The 21,649-nt window shown below is 49.4% G+C and overlaps 10 protein-coding genes across 10 annotated transcripts; 3 read left to right on the top strand and 7 right to left on the bottom strand.

Moving 5' to 3' along the window:
• Positions 1–102: 102 nt before the first annotated feature.
• On the bottom strand, positions 103–1,909 carry N7487_007255 (carboxylesterase/lipase family protein; the record flags this gene model as incomplete). Its single annotated transcript, XM_056874985.1, has 2 exons — positions 103–113; positions 436–1,909. The coding sequence occupies 2 exons, from the start codon at positions 1,907–1,909 to the stop codon at positions 103–105; spliced, it is 1,485 nt and encodes a 494-aa protein (XP_056727173.1).
• Positions 1,910–2,665: 756 nt separating this feature from the next.
• On the bottom strand, positions 2,666–4,234 carry N7487_007256 (carboxylesterase/lipase family protein; the record flags this gene model as incomplete). Its single annotated transcript, XM_056874986.1, has 1 exon — positions 2,666–4,234. One exon carries the CDS (start codon positions 4,232–4,234, stop codon positions 2,666–2,668), a length of 1,569 nt encoding a protein of 522 aa, XP_056727174.1.
• A 727-nt stretch (positions 4,235–4,961) lies between these two features.
• Positions 4,962–5,960, top strand: N7487_007257 (uncharacterized protein; the record flags this gene model as incomplete). The annotated part of the gene is made up of 1 exon (XM_056874987.1): positions 4,962–5,960. The coding sequence occupies one exon, from the start codon at positions 4,962–4,964 to the stop codon at positions 5,958–5,960; it is 999 nt and encodes a 332-aa protein (XP_056727175.1).
• Positions 5,961–7,276: 1,316 nt separating this feature from the next.
• N7487_007258 (uncharacterized protein) lies at positions 7,277–7,546 on the bottom strand (the record flags this gene model as incomplete). Its single annotated transcript, XM_056874988.1, has 1 exon — positions 7,277–7,546. The coding sequence occupies one exon, from the start codon at positions 7,544–7,546 to the stop codon at positions 7,277–7,279; it is 270 nt and encodes an 89-aa protein (XP_056727176.1).
• A 1,658-nt stretch (positions 7,547–9,204) lies between these two features.
• Positions 9,205–12,778, bottom strand: N7487_007259 (putative nuclear pore complex subunit Nup85; the record flags this gene model as incomplete). Its single annotated transcript, XM_056874989.1, has 3 exons — positions 9,205–9,659; positions 9,717–10,218; positions 10,274–12,778. The coding sequence occupies 3 exons, from the start codon at positions 12,776–12,778 to the stop codon at positions 9,205–9,207; spliced, it is 3,462 nt and encodes a 1,153-aa protein (XP_056727177.1).
• Positions 12,779–14,064: 1,286 nt separating this feature from the next.
• On the top strand, positions 14,065–14,676 carry N7487_007260 (uncharacterized protein; the record flags this gene model as incomplete). Its single annotated transcript, XM_056874990.1, has 1 exon — positions 14,065–14,676. The coding sequence occupies one exon, from the start codon at positions 14,065–14,067 to the stop codon at positions 14,674–14,676; it is 612 nt and encodes a 203-aa protein (XP_056727178.1).
• A 457-nt stretch (positions 14,677–15,133) lies between these two features.
• Positions 15,134–16,449, top strand: N7487_007261 (Zn(II)2Cys6 transcription factor domain-containing protein; the record flags this gene model as incomplete). Its single annotated transcript, XM_056874991.1, has 2 exons — positions 15,134–15,234; positions 15,286–16,449. Exons 1-2 carry the CDS (start codon positions 15,160–15,162, stop codon positions 16,447–16,449), a joined length of 1,239 nt encoding a protein of 412 aa, XP_056727179.1. The 5' UTR covers positions 15,134–15,159.
• A 166-nt stretch (positions 16,450–16,615) lies between these two features.
• On the bottom strand, positions 16,616–17,631 carry N7487_007262 (RTA1 domain-containing protein; the record flags this gene model as incomplete). The annotated part of the gene is made up of 3 exons (XM_056874992.1): positions 16,616–17,076; positions 17,162–17,410; positions 17,472–17,631. 3 exons carry the CDS (start codon positions 17,629–17,631, stop codon positions 16,616–16,618), a joined length of 870 nt encoding a protein of 289 aa, XP_056727180.1.
• Positions 17,632–18,053: 422 nt separating this feature from the next.
• On the bottom strand, positions 18,054–19,157 carry N7487_007263 (NAD(P)-dependent alcohol dehydrogenase; the record flags this gene model as incomplete). The annotated part of the gene is made up of 1 exon (XM_056874993.1): positions 18,054–19,157. The coding sequence occupies one exon, from the start codon at positions 19,155–19,157 to the stop codon at positions 18,054–18,056; it is 1,104 nt and encodes a 367-aa protein (XP_056727181.1).
• A 372-nt stretch (positions 19,158–19,529) lies between these two features.
• Positions 19,530–21,364, bottom strand: N7487_007264 (uncharacterized protein; the record flags this gene model as incomplete). The annotated part of the gene is made up of 4 exons (XM_056874994.1): positions 19,530–19,727; positions 19,794–20,996; positions 21,053–21,133; positions 21,185–21,364. 4 exons carry the CDS (start codon positions 21,362–21,364, stop codon positions 19,530–19,532), a joined length of 1,662 nt encoding a protein of 553 aa, XP_056727182.1.
• Positions 21,365–21,649: the final 285 nt, after the last annotated feature.

Here is a 21,649-nt window from a genome sequence, read left to right on the forward strand (position 1 = left end):
ATTTAACTGGTTAACTTCACCAATTACACTGATACATACAAGATCTAGCATGTAGATGGTAAATTATATGAGAGTACACTGTAGGCGTAAATTGTGACATAGCTAGAGTGCTCCTGGATCATAAGTTTCTGTGCACTAAATATCAATGTGCCCTCCATCCAATACAATGTATATGTTGAGATACAACGAGATAGAGCAGACAGTCTAACTATATTGAAGTCTCTAACTGTACTGGGTAGGGGAAAAGAAGCAGAGGGGGAGGAAGCTATTTGTAGCTGCCAGTCCTGTCAGACAGATTCAGGCGATCTCAATAATATACAAACACCTAGTACGGACTAGGAGTAGCCGACTTGAAATATTTCAACAGGACTTCCTTCTCCTTGGCACTGGAAGTGATGGGAATCTTTTTCCAGGAAGTGCCCAAATCAAACTGACTGTTTTGCGAGGGAACATTAGCCCCCCAATACGGCAATGTCCCATTGGTGCTCGACCCTCCCTTATTGGGGTTCTGAGTCTTAACGAAATTGGCCCAGTAAGACGACATCTTCTCGGAAACCTCGTAGTCAGTCTCGCTGTAGCTTGAGGACTGAGCATATAAGTTACCCAGAGCATACACAACCTCTGAACCATGAGTGGCACCACTACTTGAGGGATCGTAGCTCCACAAGTAGTAGTAAATAGGCTGATCGGAGGTCTTGCTCCATCGGTTGGCGAAGGACCAGGTGGAGGTGCAGTATCCCGCACGCAAGATGGCATTGTAGGCATTCGTGGCGGCAGCGGTGGTGTTGGCCGGGTGAAGAGCCAGGAGTCCGGCGGCATAGTCCCCGTAGATTGCGGTGATCTCCTCTTCATACTCTGCCACGCTGTAGGATGCGGTCGTATTGATGCCGTCCTCATCCTTGTTGTTACCAACCAGGATTGGTACGTTGTTCGCCGCTCCCTCCTCCAAGCTAACGATGTACTTGTGGGGAATAGAGTGATTGTTCAGTACTGGGTCAAAGCCGGTGAAGTCGGTGGTACCAGTTCCGGTCAACACAGTCGAAAGGTCCAAGGCTCTCAGCTCTGCCAGACTGGAAACATTCAATGATTCATAGAAGGTGTTGCTGAAATCCAAGGCCCAGGACATATTCCGGTAGTCACTGCCGTATCCCACCATATTCGGGTCGTATGGGTCCTTGATACCACTTTCTGCGATAACTCCCTTAATCAGACCTTTGGAGAGAGGACTGTTAAGGATGTGGTAGCTGGCTCCTGAGCCGAAGGATTGTCCAGCGGCAGTGATGGCCTCGGGGTCTCCACCGAACGTAGCAATGTTCTCATGAACCCATTTGAGAGCAGCAATCTGGTCTAGCAAGCCGTAGTTGCCCGTCGCGCCGGTTTCCTTTTCCAGCTCAGGCAGAGTGAGCCAGCCCAGGGGTCCGGTGCGGAAGTTGTAGCTGACAAAGACGATATCTTTACCAGCCATACCAGCACCATCATAGGTCGACTGAGAGGATTCGCCGCCTGCAGCATACGACCAGAACATGACGGGTAGTTTGGCATTAGCCGAGGTAGCGGGACTCCATATGTTTATGGTGAGACAGTCCTCGCTGTAACCGTCACCAGCCGACTGGCTGGGGCAGCTTGCTCCGAAGGAAGTAGCCTTGTAGGTTCCGTTCCAAGATGGGGCAGATTGGGGTGGTTTCCAGCGGTATTCGCCGGCTGTGGTGCCTGCGTACGGAATACCCTTCCAAACGGAGATGTCCTCCCAGTTGGAGATGGTGGACGGTGCACTGCTGCTATTGAAGGCAGCTGCACCCTGCAACTTTCCCTGGGGAATCTTGATGGTCTGGTCGTACAGGGCTGCGTCTGCCACGGCAAGCAGGGCAAAGATGCCAGCCCCGCGGGCGAGGTCTTCATAAAACTTCATCTTCCCAGTGATGTAAGGAAATGGTCATGGATCGAATGGTAATGGTTTCTGTTTAAGTATACATTGAATCCGAAGGGGTGTGTTTATATAAAGTAGAAACTTGATTAGCGGCAGAGTGCCTAGGTATGAGAATGATAAAATTGAGACGATCTGAGGACCAGGTGACGCGTTCCCACCGTTACGCTCTATTATTAAAGCTGTGATGAGCCGCAGATCACTCGGTGTGGGGGAAATTCAAGGGGTTGATCTGATAAACCCGAAGCGCTAAACTTCAATAGGTAGTCAGTGCCGTTGAAGTACGCATCAAGTTGTAGAAGAATAGTTATGGTCTGACGATAAAATCCTGAAGATATGTGGGACTGGGCTCGTACATGCATTACATTGTCTGGCTTAGTTGTATTAAGCTATGACCCTGCTGTATGCATGTGGTTTAAATCCGCAATATTATCCTAGCCTTACAATAAGGCCGGTACATATCTTTCCCGGGCTGAGGCCAAGACACAGAGCGTTTCAGAGACATGGTACGATGCAAAGAGTTTATACCGTAGTTCAGCCGAGGAAGCTAGCGCGTGAGGAATGATGATGATCATACTTTTTATCTCGTCTACTGCCGGATCTATAAAAGGTCTACCATTTGTTTAATAGTGGTGGAATTTCATCTGCCCTTCATGAAAACCCCAATTGAATATAAACAATAGTTGATTCAACTGTAATTCGTTCCATTACAGTTGCCCACTAGGGAAGTTTAAAATCAATTTAATACTTCTTCAAGGTACTGAACCATGACCTAAAGAGGGCGACCTTCTTGCTAAATGCGACAGGGATCTGGCCCCATCCATTTCCAACATGCTGAACGAGCTCGCTCGAGTTTACGGCAGGCCAAGAAGTCAACCCATCACCGTTAGGGTTTCCATTCTTGATGAAGTTGGCCCAGTATCCATTCATCTTCTTGGCGATGGCATAGTCCTCTGCAGTCCATGAGTTGTCGGTAGCATAAAGGTTGTTTAGGACATAGTTGATCTCAGACTCGTGGTAAGCACCCTGGTCCTGGCCAGGAGGAGCGTGATCCCAGAAGTAGTTGTATACCGGGCTATTGTAGGCCTTGTTCCACATCTGAGACCAGAGCCATGTGCCAACCTTGGAGCGGTCCGTGAACTGGGAATTGTATGCTCCAGAAGCAGTAGTGTTGTCATATGCCGGATAGAGACGAAGGAAGCGCTGCACCCAGGGGCCACTGTAGGTCTCGTTGAGGTCTGTCAGGTACTCTGACATGGTGATATCCAAACCATAACTCGCACCACTTTCATCCTTTGTGTTGCCGGTGATGACAGGCACATCTTGAGCTAACTTGTAGGTTAAAGTGTTGTAGTAAGTGTCAGGGATGGCGTAGTAATCAAGCGTGGCCGAGAAGTCAAAGTTCGAACTCAGGAAGTTCGTGACCAGGCTCGCCATAGGTAGTTCACGTGCCTCAGCAATACTAGAGACATTCAGACTCTCTAAGTAAGAGCTCGCTGTGGAGTAGGAGGAATCAAGGGTCGCGTACGCCTCAGCAAGGCTGGTACACAAAGGATCATGTGGATCCCGAACACCACTTTGAATTATAGCCCCACTAATCAATCCCTTGGTCAAGGGGCTATTTAAGATATGCTGAGTTGCAGCAGACCCAGCAGATTGACCCATAACAGTGATGTGATCTGGGTCACCTCCGAAATGGGCAATGTTGGCCCTGATCCACTTGAGGGCAGCGAACTGGTCGAGCATACCCCAGTTTCCAGAGGAGTTTTGTCCATTTCCAAACTCCTCAGTAAGTTCTGGAGAGGCCAGCCATCCAAAGGACCCAGTACGGTAGTTGTAATTAACAAAGACAATGCCCTGGTCTGCCATCCCACCACCATCAAAGAGGGCGTCTGCCGCAGTCGAGAGAGCTGGGTAACTCCACATGACCACCGGGAGCTTAGCATTGGTGGAATTGGCAGGACTCCAGATATTGAGGTTCAAGCAATCTTCGTCAATGGTGTAGTCGTTATTGCCATCAGTTGCTGAAGGGCAAACATTTCCCCAGTTTTTTGCATCCAATGTCCCATTCCATGCGCTAGCCGTTTGGGGGGCTTTCCACCGGTTCTGGCCTCCAGTCGTGGCGGCGAATGGGATGCCTTTCCACACGGTGATATCCTTCCAATGGGTCAAGTTGCCGGTGTTGGAGGCATTGAAAGCAGGGTAGCCCTGGACGCCTCCATACTTGGTTTCGATGACGGTATTGTAAAGTGCGCCTGAGACGATGGGCACTATGCCGCAGATGGCTGCAGCAGTAGATTTATAATGCATGGATAATACCGGAATTCCTGATACAAACGAAAGACGATGAGAAGCCAAGAAAAATGAGGAAGGTTGAAGCTGTTGGATGGCCGGGGACTTTATACTTCGATATTTTCAAGGAAGTGCAAACGGCGATCGTCGTAATCTGTACCAGCACGTCCCATTAGAGCCCCCTGAAAGATCCGCTTGAATGTTCCAAGATTATACCGAGCCACATACGCGTTGTATCCCCACCGTCCACTTCAAACAATTAAATCTTAGCGTCACACCTTATTTAATTGTAAACCCAAGGAAGCATTAGAAACCGGATGTCCGGAATTTACCATGAATCAGAAGCAGAAGAAGCCAGCTATTCCGTATTGTAGGCAATAATATGTAGATCTTCTGATCAACTGAGATTATCACCGAGATATTCGGCCTTAAACACCGAAATGGGTATGTCGACCGACACCCTCGGAGTTAAACGAAGTGCCAACCTTGGAAGGGGTTTCAACGTAGTCGTATCCCCTTTCCGGCTTCTATAGACTTTGGCTGATCTTGCCTCGTGAGACTGAATCTATAGGTGAAGCATGAGTATGTGCCGCATGGTCTAAACCGACCAATAATCTAATCATTCCGCACTAGTACAATAGCGCCAGAGGTATAAAACTCCTTAGGGACCAGTCTAGTTTTCATTGACAAATTCTATCAGTGCGCTTTCCTCGCAAGTCTTTTTTATTCCTTTATATATCCCAGCATGCGTTCATTCATTACATTGGCTCTCTATCTAGGCGCTGTCGCGGCTTCCGAGCTCAAGACACGTACCCTCTATCAGTTCTCCTCCAACGACACCTGGTTAGAGAACCTAGCCATACGATCCAATGGCAACATCCTAGCCACTGAGATTGGTCCTCCAGCCAATCTCCTGTCTTTCGATCCCAGCGAAAAGCATCCACGGAAGAAGGTGATTAAGGATTTCACCTCCGTCCTGGGTCTCTCCGGTATCACCGAAGGTGCCCACGATGTCTTCTACGTGACTGGAGCCAATACCACATCCGATAATATCCGAGATCCACCAAAGAATGCGACTCACGTTTGGGAGGTCGATTTCACCAAAGACAGCGACAATCCGAAAATCAAACTCCTGTGTCGCCCTACGGCGCCCACCGGATTCAATGGCTTGGCAAGATTCAATGATACAATTATACTTGCTACCGCCTCCTTTCAAGATTCCATCTTCGCAATTGACACCCGCACCGGTCGTACCTGGGAGGCCATCAAACAAGAAAGCCTCATGTCCTCCATCAATGGCATCAAAGTGTCAGACAACTTCCTCTACTGGACCGCCAACAGCGCCTTGTATCGCGCAAAGCTATACCCCAACCTCACTGCCAGCACGGGACAGCTGATCTACGAGGGCGGCGCGTTTGATGATTTCGCTATTGCTCCCAGTGGTTTCGCCCTTAACTCGACTTACGGTGCCAACTACAAATTCGCTTACCTTTCTACCTCTGCTGGAAATACAATCGAGCAGGTTATCTTTACCCGCAATGGGACTGCCATTGGTAGTGAGATTATTGCCGGGTCCGAGGACTCGACGGAAGTTGCTGAGCCTACGGGTGTTTTCTTCGGAAGGGGTGAGGGTCAATTGAATAAGATCTATGTCACCACCGGTGGTGGTAGTGGTGTCAACGTCGATGTGAATGGTACTGACACTGCGGTTGGTGCACAATTGCTAGAGATCCAACTTAATTAGATTAGAGAAGTTCCCTGTACTATAGAAGAGGCGATATTAAGTACTTGGATAATGGAATGTACTGTCTTTGAATTTCAATATTTTACGCTAATGGTTTTATGATGAATACCCCGTGAGACAGTTACATACCACCACAACATCCTGACCACTATTGCTGAACCCGAACCCGAGATCAGTCATAAAATCGCCCAGGAGCACAATCTTCCAGAGACTCCCGTGCCGAAAGATTTCTTCCTGGAGTTTCATCAGGCCTGCGCCCAACATCCTCGACCAGACAACCTCGACAATGGCCGTGCGAGCCAGCGGAAATCTACAAACTCCACAGTGAGGGCTTTAATATCCTTCTCGGTATAATATTTTCGCTCGCTAGTCGGCTTTGACACCTTGTTACATATGAAGAACCAGCCACACTTCGGGCCGCTAAAATATTCGGCTTCCCTTCTCACTGTCTGGATGTCGAATCCTCGACCAGAAGGTAACGCTATGGGAAACACCCCGCGTAAAAGAGCCTAAACATTGATATGAACGGTTCCTCAGGATCCCAATGCTGTAGTGGGTTGCCTTTAATAAGGTGATGTCGCGCATCAGATATCCGATTTTTCTGTTTACCGTCTGCGCCTATCACTATTGATCCGTGGTAGACACTTCGGTCTAAGCATATGACGTCGATCCCGTCACCATTTTGTTTGATAATGCTCAACTTCTTATTGCCCAACTGTCTTTTCTTTGAATCACGGAAAGAATGAATGCAATGGATTACTACCGCTTGCTACAAGAAGGAACCAGTCCTTGCCTCATACAAACTAGAAAAGCAGGACATATAGCGACAGACACGTTCAAAGACAAAAGAAACGCCCACAATGCATTATATCTTGAAAACATCATGCTTCTTCGTTGGCCCATCATCCATACCGCATAATCTCACACGTATTTTCGTTACCCGATCTCGTTCGCACACTCGCCCTGTACTCTCCGTCCCAGATGTGGACCAGCATTTCATATCGGCCCATTTTGGTGGTATTCAACACCCGGTTGAGTAAAATGCAGACAGTGGAACCAATCAATGTCCCACAGAGCAGTCCGAAACGACCACAGCATTGATAAAGCGCGGAAAAAGAGAGTGCAGAATAACTCCCACGAGCTCCCCGGCACTAGGAATCATCAACACCAGTGTCGACAATAAATACCGGAAGAACCCCCCATTCGACACACAACATTGAGCTTCAAATAGGAAAAAAAAGAAGGAGAAAAATAACCCGAAACAACCAGAAACCCCCGTGGAATGGTAATGGCACAGCCATAACACATAGTCCATCTCAAATCTCCCAATCTCCCTCCTCACCCTCACTCCCACTCTCATTTCCACTCAAACCCTGACTCTCATACCCAGAATCAGACCAGCATCTCGCACCAGGCGAAACAGCATATATCCCTCGTCCGGAGTGCTTGTCGCAGGTATAACCAACCAGCACAGTCTTTTCCTGTACTCCATGGCCACGCTGTCCATAAGCAGAGCAAGGGTCGATAGAGTGCTCGAAGTAGAGGCATTTGCAGACAGAGTATCGTTCGACAACTTTGTAACACATTTCGTATGGTATATGGAGTATCGGGGTAATGGGTTGATGGTTGAAGGATGGTTTGTTTGTTTGAGACTCGAAGGGGAGAAAGCGAACCAGCCGATTGAATGAACAGAAGTAGAAAATAGAAAATAGAACGGACAAGTGAAGAAAAGCACGCTGTCTCGCGAAAGAATGACCCGAAATGAAATCAGAGGGAGTGACTGGTTTGACAAACTGAGAGGGTTTGTATATAGAGGGACTAGGCGTTATATATGCAATGATCATAGGATGGATATGATCCATAATTATGGATATATAATATAATATACCCACTGTAATAATAGTATAATCATATAATCTTATAAAATAATAAAATAAAATAAAATAACATGTAGATCCAAGGCCATATCCCCTCAGCCCTATGGGTTGTAGCCCCAGGCAGAAACCAAACGGGGCGCGCCCAATCGGCTAATAGGGCTGAAGAGAAGTGTGAATGATACTCCACCATGTAGACAGGGACTGGACAGGTACTGGATATCTACATGCTGTCTCCATGGGTCAAGTCTAGCAGAGTATCCATTTTTACCCCTCCATGTATGGTAGTGGGTGACTATGGAGGATAGTGGGGTGGTGATGCAGAGTAAAAAGACCAGTCCAGTCCCATCCCCTCAGCTGGAATGTTCACCTCTCTGACTCTAAAAGTCTCACTTGGCACAGTAATAGTAACAACAGTAATAATATCACTAAAAAATGATCTACAAAGTGTGGCAGGGAAGTAAAGACGGTGAACCCATAGTGAAGAAGGCCACCCCGCGATGAGCAATTCAGTACAGCGAGTCGGTGAGCCACAGGCTGTGCAGCCACAGAACAGTAAGTGAATACCAAGATCACTGATTATCACTGGTTATCACTGGATCCAGGAATGACGGATCGCGATATAACTGGCTAAAAGACGTTCGATCGTCAATCCAAAGTGCCCCAAGTGGACATCGGGGCGTTTTTGAGTCAGAGAGCCTCTAACACAGCCCCCCCTGTCATTCCCACGACTACTGCGGCTTAATGGATATAGGGCTGTTGACCGCATATTGACAATTATATTTCCATACGAATAGTATCTATTCTCTTACAATTTTGTAACATTCAAGCGGTGACATTTTGTGAAAGTTGTGTTGGAGTGGAACTAGGCGCCCGCATTCAGCTGCTGACGCTAACGTTAACCGAGTTGCCTATGTATGGAGAACCGAGTACGAAATACCAATGGAGTAATTCGTAAGAACCGGTTTTTTTTTTTAGCTTGACGCTAATCGCTACGTTTTCCCCGTTGAATGGGCGGAGATACCTTGTGGGTTAACCGTCAAAGGCCGTAGGGCTGAGGGGTCAAGCCCACTTGCTGATGATTGCCGATTTCGGTAATCGGAAGGTCGAATTGGATACTTAATTCGCATTACATTGCAGATACACTGCTGCTACAAGATATGCAGGGAGCCTAGGTACTGGCTCTGAAAGGATTAAGTGGCATAGCAGGTCTGATATCGTACAGCGCCTGTCACAAAGACAAAGCGGGGTCCCGAACAAGTAGTTATTGTGTGTGTGTGTGTGCAAGTGGGCTAAGCTAAAATCATTTTCCCGGATTAAAAACACCCATTTTCAAAACTAGGCCTCCATCTCACTCTAACGCCGTAATTTCAGATCGATCCCATTGCGCTATGACTCAACCCGCGTGCCAATCCCAGTCGGAGCATCTGGAGGATATCCTCGCCCTTGGCAGTCTCGGGAAGCCCGGCACGCCAATCCCATCCGCGATCGGCGGCCTTGTCGCCTGGCGCGGGAACCAGGACGCCCGAACTGCCTACAGATGTAGGGCCTGATCCTGAACCGGAGCGTGTGCGCGCTGACTCGAGCATGTCGTTGCCGATGAAGGCGAAGCTGGAGGCGGAGAAATTGGACACGGATTTCTTCAATAGCGCGCGCGGGGAGGGGGGTCCATCTAGTCCCCCGCGAGTTGATGCTTGATATTCAAGCAGGGTAGAGCGGAAACATTCCTCGCACTGTGCGTATACACGGGGGGTGACGGTTTCCAGATCCTCGATGGCGGACAGGATGGTAAATTGTTGAGATACAGAGAGCACAGCAGTGGGTTCTGGTTGGGGGTTAGTATTAACGAAGAAATTTGACGTTGTTAGATTGGGAGACTCACGATTCACAAACGCACAAGCTTCACCCAGCAGAGCGAGCAGTCCATCCACCTGCACAGCGGAATCACGGTCTGGGTCATAGAGACCTCCGTAAATATTATCTGCCGCACTCCCAATGACAGCCGCAAGGGCTTGCGCAGCGGCGCGTCGCCGAGCCAACGGCTTATACCGTGGTCGCTGACCCTCTTGCAGTTCGAATTCCTCGTCGCGGATCTCATAGAACCGGCGCAGCGTCGCGTAACCACTGAGGTAGAACTGGAGAATCCGAGCAGCTTCTTCGTCGATTTGGGCAATGGACGATAGGCATGCTTTGGGTTCCTTCATCAAAGCGCGCAGTTGTTCATCGAGATCGGCCGTGGCAGGGTACGCGCGTGACTGAACCAAGCTGTAGGAGATCAAAAGATCGACAACTGACTTGACCTTGCGTCGGCTCTGGGCACGAGCATAGCAGACGAGGGCTAGACCGAAGTTTTCGGATTTCGAAGTCAACATGTCACCGAATCGCTGTCAATAAATTAGCACTAGGTCAGATAGTCAGCAATTCCCTTCCATCACTCACCTCAGATACCCGACGCCCTTGATCCTCCAGCTCAAGTTCCGAGCAGAGAACCACTAGTTTATCCAACTGAGCAGGGCTTTCCAAAGGAAGCTTATCCACGATCTCGGATACGGCCTTCTTCATCTGGTTTGCATCGTCGAAGCGGCTCAATACCTCAATAGCCAGCTCCCAGCCTTCACGGGAGCTGTGTTCGTTCTCAATAACGGTTCGGTCATACAGCCCGAATGCGTAACTGTGGAGAATATCGTCCTTGTGCAAATGGCGAGCCGGAGACTTGCTATCCTGCCCGTATGAAAGAACCATAAGATCATTCTCAGACAGACCAGGCAGTGTCTTTTGGCTGCTTGCAGACTCAAACCAGCCTCCCAGGCTGGCAACTTCTGCGACAGCGGAAGCTACGCAAAGTGACCATGTCTGCACTAGCTCCAATACACCCTGCACGTTGCCTTCGAAGACAGATGCAAGGCCGACCTCTACGCTGCTGAGTGTATTGGGTCGGAAATCAGCGTTGTCGGACGCATCGGTGGTGGTGTGGCTCAGGGCTAGTTCGAGGCGGTCGAGGTAGGCGCCACGCATGTTGCGATCAACAGCGCGAACATGGTTCTTTGGGCCACGCGAGCGCAAGAAATCTTGGAAGTTGTCGCTGGATGAGGTAGCACCAAAGTCCATACCGGAACCAGTGTCATCCTCGCCATCCCACCAAGCAGTCAAGGCAATGGTGGCCTCCACCCAGTCTTGAGACTTACCCTTGATAGCAGATGGGTCACCCAGAATAATTCGGTAGATAGATCTCAAGCTCTGGTAAATTGACCATGGGACACGACTTTCTGCCATGCGAGCCGATTGAGCGAATGAAATTGGGTTCTTGTTTGAGTTAAAAGTGGACAAGCCAAAGTTGACGGCCTGGAAACGATTCTCTGGGACCGGCACAATTGATTCATCCCGCTCCTCTCCCTCGGCGAATTCCTCCAGATCAGTAACAGCCGAAAGAACGCGCTTCCGGTATTGAGACCAATCCATACCAGTGACCTCCCAGTCTTTAGATTGAGTCCCAGGGCATGATTCTAGAATTTGAAGAGCCTTGTTGATGCAGCGCTGGATGTTTTGTAGTTGTGCGCCGCGGTAGCCAGGCTGCGGTAGGCCATCCTCCAACGCTGATCGGGCGTGGTTGAAGTCTGCGGAACGGAGAACATCTGCGGCATCAGTCAAGCGACCACGCAGCACAGAGGCAATGATAATATCCCAGAAGTTCGTGGATGCGGTCGGGTTTGGTTCCACATATTTCAATGCTTGGAGATCCTTGGTCTGCGATGCGTGATTTTCGCTGAGCCAGTCAAGCAAGATCTGGGGTAGAGGCTTAGGAACGGGGGGTCTTGTCATGGCTTTCACCATACCAGCAGCTCCGGTGCGCATGGGGTTGATGTGGGCAGTCGAAGGTGCTTCACGAGGAGGGTGGTGGATTTGGAGCAGCAATGAAGCCAAGAAGGTAGCTTTGACGAGGTTGGGGGCCTTCTCCCCGGGTCCAATTCCAGAATGGGCACCGTAGGGCCGGTCAATCCCACTTTCATCGGCGAAAGTCTGCCAACTCTCTGCCAGTTCCTTTGATACATTGGACAATACAGCATCGAAATCGACGTGTTTGAATTCGGCAGCTTTGAGCTCGTCGGAAAGTTTTCCCAGGGCATCCTCCGTTTTGAGAATCATCTCACTTGGCTCTGTAACAGGGGCAATGCGGGATCTGGCCGCAAGGTTGTGAAGAATGGATGGCATCGCGGACGGCTTTTTGGGGGCTAGGTTGGTCTTGCGGACAGGCGACTGGTGCGCCCAGTGCTCGTCAAGCTTCGGTCGCTTGGCATCGCTTGGATTCGAATAGATCGGTTTGCGCTGCGCACCCATGGAGGGCTGGGATCCAAAGGGGTTCCCGAAAGCCGAGTCTAAGAAGTTGAAGTTCTTAGACCTATCCTGGGTGCTCATGTCCATTTCCTCTTCAGCTTCCTCTTCTTCGAGTTCCTCCGGTTCCATCTGGTCTTCCTGCTCTTCATTAAAGTCACTCATTTGTGACGAGGCAAACCCATTAGACTGTCCGAAATTCATTGAATCCCCAAATCCGCCTCCGTTGGGCACACCGAAGCGAAGGCTAGAGTTGGCTGTGGGCTTGAAGGAAGGGGCTTTAGTCTGCTTGGGCATGGCATAGTCCGTTGATCCAAAGGATGACCCGAAGATGCTGTCATTTGTGTTGATGTTACCGGATTTGGTAAAGACAGAGTTGGAGAAGTCATTTCTCGAGAAGGAGTTCTGGTTTGTAGAGAATGCGCTATTGTTTGTGGAGAAGGAGTTGATGCGCGAGCCACCGTTGATGTTGGATGTAGAATGTGGTATGAATGACCCTGCAGAGGACGGCGGCGGGCCAGCAGGCGTGGTCGACACATTGCTCCAGAGACTGCGAGAGCGATCTTTATCTGGAGTCTCAGGTGGACTGGACTCGTAGGGTACTTGGAACGACATCGCGGGGTGGGGTTGTTCAGGATGAGAAGAGACGGGTTGACGGCATCAGAGGATGCAAGTTTTGGGCCGCAACAGCTCTAAGAACTGTTAGATGGAACAAACGACAATATCAATCGACAAAGACTGATTCGCCAGGCAGCGAAGAAGGTCGATGCAGTTGATTGTTTGTCGGAGAAGTTCCCTCTTCTCCAGAGTTGCTTGTTTTTCTTGCCCTTCACTTTCCGCTTCGACGCGACGGCGAAAGTTATCAGGCATCCAGGCATCAAGAATTTGATCATGTGATATTACTTCAGATCAGTCACGTGGTTTGCTTACTCATACAACTTTTAAGCCTTGAAGATCGGGCTAAAGAGCGGATGGCCATCACGTGGCCACCATGACCATGTAGAGACGTTTGAACGTCCACGGGTATACTATCATCAAAGGCCATACCCGTCGACAGAAAAGTGTCTTACACAGAATATATTTCAAATGTCTTTCCATAACCTTCGTATACAATCAAAAAGACCCTTAAAAAGACACATATAAACGAACATCTCAAACGAGATGACAAGACTGGGCCGACTATTCAAAGGTTATATAGGAAAAAGTCTCTTACACTGAATATGGTTTTTTTACCGCCTTCATATACAAATGAACAGAGCCTTTGAAGAAAAACATCCAAAAAACCAGCAAAAAGACATGAGAAGGCCGCATAAGTGGCCGGCTAGAGGTTATAAATAGAAAAGTCTCTAGCAGAAAGTATGCTTTTTTCCCGCGCCTTCATATATGTTGTACACCTAAAAAAGACGGGAACATCTAATTAATTATAGGATGGATTGGCTATACCTAATTAGGCTTAATGCGGAAGAGCTTACGATTATGTGACACTCCAGACTATGGACCCGAAAGCCTTTCTGCCTAAATACTTTTGCCAAGCGTCTCTATTGATCCGTTGGGGTGGTTGACGGGGTAGGAGTTGTGCCAAGCCAGGGTACCCCTCTTTAAATTGGCACAACTCCTACCCCGTCAACTACCCTGCACTGCCAGGATCATCAGGCAGGGATCAGCAGTCGGGGGCCAAATCCCACGCATCTGATTGCATGGGGGCTCACGAGGCACACTTAATAACCTCAGCCTTGCAAGGATGGACTCGTATAATACTTGTTCGAAGAGGGCTGAGTCTCTACTTGATCTGAGAATTTAGATATATAACGAACTCACTGGTCCCCAGCTCTTAGGAAATAATCACAAATGATCACAAACCTACTCCGAATGATACCATTCTCAAGTTCATCACATCCATCATGAATCCAGCCGCCCAGTATTACATCACTCACAACTCCAAGAGCGAGAACTACGATGTCAGCACAACAGACAAAACACACCTCTACCACATCGACAACTCTACCTTCACAATAGGAAAACCAGACCTGACTTTCCACCACAGTCCTGACTCCAAGGGGCCCGTTGTGGGAGTGTGTAAGTTCCGACACTTCTCCTCGGACTGTGAGATTGGTCTAGCGGACCCGGAACGGTTCAACAAAATGAAGTGGGAGTACCTGCACAAAGAAGGCTTTATCTTTAAGCGCGCATATTGGTTTCGCATGGAGCTAGACGATGGCACAAAGCAAAGTTTCACCTGGAAACAAACCAGCTCACTTGGCAGTGGATCTGGAAACCATAAACTAGTCAAGGAGAACGGTCAGACCGTCGTCGCGGTGCTTTCATCTGGTGGCATCTTTTCAAAGAAAATCGACTATGGCTACTTGGATATCTACTCGAATCTAGGGCCGCGGTTCTACCTTATGGCTCTTATCTCAGGAATTGCCGTAGTCGAGAGGATCAGACGGGCGAAACCAAATGCAGCGGGGGGAGCTGCCGGGGGCTCTTCAGCCGGTGGGGGAGGGATTTGTTAGGCCGAGGAAGTCTCATTAATAGCACATAATTATAAGGTCACAGACTCACGGAAATATTGGACGACACTTGCGGTTTATTTAGCGTTATTTTAGCTATGAGAAATACCCTTAGCGCAACTGCTACATTCTCTTAAAATTTCTTAAAATTGTTTAAAATTACCGAATACAACGCATATTATCCAATTACTTCGTAATTTGTACAGTAGAACTGACTGAACGGTGAAATGAAAAGCTCGCTCCGAATGTCCAAAAGTAAAGGAGGCAGTGCATGCGAGACAATGTTTCAGAGAGGACAAGCCTTTTTTTCGATGGTTTGATCGACAGGGTTTGATTATATAATACTATTATACTACGGGGCCCGAGGCCCCCGAATAGATCGAATCCTGTTGCCTACCCTTAAAAAGGTAAAAAACAACCCTAAATATCGGGAATTCAATAACCTCGGTTTTTTTTCTTCTTTCAAACTATGAATCCAATAACCACATGACTATGGCGCTCCGACGACCACATCGGAAATCTCGCCACGGCTGCGTGGAATGTAAGAGGCGCCGAGTGAAGGTATGAAAGAGAAAAGAAAAAGGTGAAAATAGCCCACTTATCCAATTATAGTGCGACGAGTCCCGACCATCTTGCAACAACTGCGCCCATCGCCACACCGAGTGTGAGTACGGGTCGTCATCATCTCTACTGTGGGCAAATGATGGGTCCGATAGCGGACAGACAGGCGAGCCCGTATCGGGCCTTCGTTCACCCTCGAGTCAAACCACAGGCGCGGCGGCCGCAGAGTCCCTCGGAATCCTGACCCAACTCAGCAGCGAAAATGCCACAACCCCAGCCGGGTCCGCACTGAACCTCAACGACCTAGAGCTGATGATACAGTGGTGCGACACGACCTTCCAAACACTGTCGCGCAATGAGCGCACCGATCCAATCTGGCGCACCATCGTGCCCGAAGAGGCCCTCTCGCACCCATTCCTGATGCACGGCATTCTGGCCCTGTCATCGCTTCATCTTGCTCGAACAGGACCGGAACCGACCCGTCGAGGGTCATATCTTAATCGTGCTGTCGCGCACCAGAATCAAGCGCTGGCGCTGTTCCGGGAGATGCTGGGTGACGTGAATGAGAGTAATGCCAAGGCGATGTTTGCTTTTGCGGGAATCGTGGTTATCTACACGTTTGCATTCCCGCATACGCCCGGCCCACAGGATCCGTGGGAATGCGTCGATGACCTGTACCAGGTTCTTGTTTTGACTCGCGGTGTGCAGCAAGTTATCTATGCCCCGCGGGATTTTACGAGTTTCCTAGTGGACAGTTCTTTCGGTCCGATTTTGCAGATCGAGGAGACCCAGGGTGTGATGCCCACGGACACGATTGCTATGCTGAAACAACTACGCGAGGCGAACAAAGCCTGCGGGGCGCGAGATCCGAATCATGAACTTCAGGTTTACGAAGGGTCTATTGCAAATCTCGAGGAAATGCTCAGTTGGTGCTACAGCGGGATGAGAGCAAATACGATTGCCGGGAAGTGGGCGATCCGCTTGAAGCCTCGGTTTATGGAGTTGCTGCGCGAACGAGACCCTTTGGCACTCGTTATGCTAGCGCACTATGGCGTGCTCTTGCAATATTTGAAGCATCGCTGGTGCTTTGACGAGTGGTGTGTGAGGGTCTCCAAAGCCGTGTGGGCAATATTGGACGATCAGTGGAGGCCGCTGATCCAGTGGGCCATGAAAGAGATCCTTGGTGTTAACTTTTTGGAACAGGTTGGGAGTTGACATTCTGAAGCATTTTTCTGTTCTATTCATATTCATATTCGTATACCCAAGTTCAAAACGCTGAAACCGCAGGAGAAATTCCATAACAAAAACAAATGCAAAAAACAATTCGAATCTCCACCTGAATCTTCCCACAATAATCACAACAAATTCCGATCCGAACCCGTTAAACCGCGTTGGAGCCCTCCATGACCTTCAACCCACCCATAGCCGTGACGACATTTCCCCTTCCAAGAAGATAATTCACCTCGCTAGGGTGAATGATCACCAGAATGACCATCATCGCAAACATCAACAATCCATCAAAGACATAAATGAAAACCTCATGCTCCATGAGATAACCATGTGTGCCCTGCACATACTCTACGACACGAACGACGGACCGAATGAGAACAAGGACACTGGACGATTGCAACGCCCACATATGCTTGCGCCATGGGTACTGGTCCGCCACCGCACGAGCTTCAGCGTGAGAGCCCAGACGCTTCTGGAAGATGAGCGACGTGAGCAGGAAGAAGCCGAAGAAGACAATTTGCACAATGAGGCCGCCGATGATAACGTTCTGGCCGGTGCTGACGGAGGATGAGGGGTTGGTAGAGTTTGCACCGGTGACCATGATTCCCGCACCTGTGAGAGTATATTAGCATTAAGCTTCGAAAGACCCAATCGATCTAAAGCGATCATGAACAGGCAGAGGGATAGGAAAGCATACCAGAAGCCTGCATCAGGAAACTCAACACATCACCCGCGACGAAGATCTTGGTCATCCAGTTAACCCGAATCAGGGCAAGCCGCTCTCCCTTGACCATAATGATAATCCGACCCAATTCCATGTAGATACTGGCAGCGAAGAGTGCCGGCGCAATGAGCAGCAATGTGCTCTGCATAACATAGGGTCCGATGGTCCAATCGGGTGACTGCTTTGATGACATGGCGCGGCCAATATATCCAACTAGCTCGACTGGGAGGTATGTTAGTACTGGAGATATCTGGGGTTTGTTGGGGGTAATGGATATACTTACAGTATCCGCCAATCAAGAGCGGGATGAAGAACCATGTTCTCGTACGGAACAGATGGAATGTGTGCATTAAAGTGACAATTGCAAATAAGACAATGAATACCACTGCAGCACCCATTGAAGGGTAGTAGTCATAGGCGATCCAGCCGGCGTGGGAAGACATCTTGAATGTAGATTGGGTAGGTAAAAGGCAAGGCCAGGTTGAATTGAATGACTTGGAAAACTGAATCTAAAAGGCCACTCTCTCCACTCTTATATATGTTCTAATTCAGAATTTTCCTCTAGATCTAAAACGGGGTCTAGGTAACCCTTGGAAAAAAAAAAATTCGTGGAGTTATGGAAAGGAGATTCCGTATACTCGTACCTTCGTAATCTTGTCCCGATAAGGATAAGGTGGATACCCACTAGTCCTAATTAGGATCGTAGTACGAGATACGAGAGTTTAAAATCTTAATTATTTTTATCAAGTGGAGACTCCCGTGGACCTTCCAAAAGATAAACGTTGGAAGTGGAGATGAATCCCATGGATGCTTGTTCGTAACTCATCTCGTATAGAGGGGCTGGGAATTTAATCTAAACCCAAATCTACAATTTCGCCTTCTTCCCATTTTGCAGCACATACCGATATCTCGCCTTCCCCTCATGCATATCCACTAGCGCCTGATTAACATCCACCATATCCCTCTTCTGAATCCAAGGCAAGACCCTCTTCTCCGCAGCCAAAGCCAACATAGCCCGAATATCACTGGGGGAACCAATATTGGACCCAGTGACCTTAACCCCCTTCTGAATAAGACTCCAAGCCATAAGCGGCGGCAACGCATCCTCCGGCGCTCCAACCTGCACAAAGGTCCCATCCCGCTTAAGCAACCTCAAATACTGCGCAAAGGGCATATCATGCGCCGAAACCGTACACAAGATAACATCAAGCGAACGCGAGTATTTCTTAGCCCACCCCTTCTCCTCACCCGTAGCAATAAACCCATCAGCCCCAAGCCCGCCAACAGCATCCGCCTTCTTCCCAGACGACCGCGAAATAGCAACGACACGATCCGCCCCGAGAGCCCTAGCAAATAAAATCCCCAAATGTCCCAGCCCCCCAACCCCAACAATCCCAACCGTCTTCCCAGGCCCAACCCCGTACTTTCTCAAAGGCGCAAAAACAGTAACACCCGCACACAGCAACGGCGCCGCCTCAGCCGAGGGAAGAGAATCCGGAATCTGGAATACGAAATGCGCAGGTCCGCGCCATTTATCAGCGAACCCGCCGTATGACTTCGACTTGTCGCTGTATCGTCCGTTGTATGTGCCTGTCATACGGGCGCAGTAGGATTCCTCGCCGTCGGCGCAGGCTTCGCAGTCTGCGCGTAGACAGGCGCCGCTCTGTGCGCCGATGCCGACGCGATCGCCGAGACGGATTGCGTCAGGGGTGGAGTTGGATTCGATGGCGCTGCCCAGTCGTGTTACTGTGCCGATTATCTCATGGCCGACTACGCAGGGGTAGTCGGTGGGGCCCCAGCCTGAGCGGAGGGTGTGGATGTCGGTGCCGCAGATGCCGCAGTGGGAGATGGAGATTTCGACGTCGGTAGGTGTGAAGGGTTTGGGGGTGTAGGTTGTGTATGTTAGGGGGCTTTTGGCATCATGGGCAACCCAGCCTTTGAAGGTGTCTGGCTCTGCGGGAGGGGACATTGTTTGGTGATGGTGGTTGCGCTGTGTAGATGTGCCGAGGTAGGTGTTTTGCTGTGTTGCTGGGGAATGGAATTGAGTAATTGGGAGATTTTTGGTAGGTTTCCTAGGGTGTAGAATTATAGAAGTAGGTATTGAATTTGATTTGGTTATGAGGTTGAATGGTTTGAGGTAAATGCACAAAACAAGCTCGGCATATGATGCGGAGAAGCCGCAGGCCAAGTTACCGAGGTCCATTTTTAACTCTGGAAGAGGCATACATTATTAGATTTATATTGATCGTACGCGATTTTGAAAAAGTGACTCCATATTTACATGCACTCGCTCCAAGTATGTATGTACAGTGCAGACTAGTGGGGGGTATCAATTGATTTTTCACCGGGCCACGCCCATGAGATCGTCAAGCTCATCAGTGGTGAGAGTACTCCGACGCCGATTTGCTGGCCTGGAAGCTTTCTCGGGTCGGCTTCTCTTTCGTGATTCGCGCTCCTTTTGCTCATTTTGAGCGGCACGGGCCTCGTCTTCGACGGCGGCCAATTTTTGGTGCACGCTTAGTGATTCGTGGGATTTGAGCTGTAGGGCGAATTAGTCCTGGAAATATCATTGGGAATATCCTGGGAAATCATTCTGGTTGCATACCTGATGGGGTTCCTTTGTTTCGGTCTTTCGCCTGGGTGGCCTGCGGGTCACAGTTTCGACTTTGTAGGCTTTGATTTTAAGGGTATCGTCGTCGGTAGTGTCCACACATGGTGAGCCTTGCAAACCTGGCGTGAACGAGACCTTCCGGGGACGCTTTGTCATGGTGTTTTCACTGCGTTCCCTCAAAACACGATCGGGTCGCTCGGGTACTTTGCGAATTTTGGACCTCATCTTCGGGGGATTGAGCATCTCTGGGTCTGGTGCTTTCTCCTCCTGTTCACTCATATCTTCCTCCTCATCTTGGTCCTCCAGGATTGTCGGGATGGGATTGGACTCTGGCAAGCTTTGCATGCTCATGTCCTCGGTTGAGTTAATGCTGAGATCGAGATTCATGCCGCGCTTCAATTCATCCGCTTGGACAGAATCTCCCCCATCCGCAAGACGGCGCTGCCACCCACCCATCATGGTAACTGCCTGCTTCCACCGGGATTCCATCTTCACCCAGCCTTCTCGCAGTCGTTTGATCTCTTCGTCTCTTATCTCAACCTCTTCAAGAGGCACGAACGACGGGTTGGTAAGCAGTGTACGTAGATGCTCTAGCACACCTTCCATGTGAGCGGATAGTTCTTCACACGAGCTTGGAAGCGAAGTAACAGGCCCCGCAGAAGACTTCTGAGCTCCTACGCTCATAGCCATACCCGACTGCTCATTCTCGCCATTCCCATTTTCAGCTTGCGTCAAGCCTTGTAGATCTTTCAAAGTATGAACAGTGCTTCGCGCAAGCTCAATCAGGGTATCATTTTCATCACTGAGATGCTGGCATAACTCGGTCAAGAAGTCGGTAGTCTCCTGCTTCAAGGTATAACCGGGGTCATTTACCCGTTCTCCGCCGCTAGCCAAAAGACGGGATCGATCGGAGGCAGGGTTGATGTTGATAGTAGTCACACTCAGACCCTCGCGCTTGCCTCGTTGTCGTTCAGCCAGATGCGACTTGAGCTTCTGCATTTCCAGGTCTCGCTTGCGGATATCATTGGCGCATTGCGCCCGGACTTGTTGGACGGTACTCTTCATGCGCTGGACTTGCTCCTTGAAACTTCGAATGTTCGCTTCGGCGCTGGACATGTTGGACTTGAGCGTGCGCGTTTGCGCCTCTGCCAGAGCAAGCGAGCGAGTCAACTCGGATGTCTTCGTTTTCAGTTTTCCCTACACAAACGATGAAGGTTAGCGCGCTGTGCAACATGAGTAGAGTGAAGACATACGATCTCCGTGGTCTGTTCCACCTCGCTGGCTTGCAGCGTGCGAATAGTTGTAGATAAGCTCTCGCGGTGTTCGGACTCGCGCTAAAATTTGTCAGTCGCTGGTCAAGTAGCATCTCAGTGCAGCACACGCACGTCTCGTCTCAAGACCAAATCGTTGACCAAGTTGATCACACGAGCCATGGTGCCGTCTATCCCTCCATCTTCGTTTTCTGGGTCGGCAAAATCGATCGCACGACCACCTTTTAGCAATCCCCTTGCCAGTAAGATGTTGTTGACATAGGTCGAAGCTGCCTGCAGGTTATGCGACTCCATGGCAGCGATCACTTCTATTGTCGACGCAGATAACTCCAAATGCCGAATGGGGAAGAAAGTAAACACGGAGGTGCGGTGGTCCTTTCGTGCCAAGTGTGCAGTTCTATTGGCGGTGAGACAAGATGTTTTTATTCTGCCCGTTTTATTGCGGAATTGAGTCGCGAGTCAAGACAAGCTCTAATTTAGTTTGATATACTCGAAGATTTCCATGTAGAGGTATTCAAATTGAACATAATACATTTCGTTTGGCTTTGTTTTTGTTTTGCTTATTTTTGTTTATTTTTT

The sequence above is a fragment of the Penicillium crustosum genome (assembly GCF_028827405.1).
Source record: "Penicillium crustosum strain IBT 35664 chromosome Unknown utg000003l_segment0_segment0, whole genome shotgun sequence".
Lineage (NCBI taxonomy): Eukaryota > Fungi > Ascomycota > Eurotiomycetes > Eurotiales > Aspergillaceae > Penicillium > Penicillium crustosum.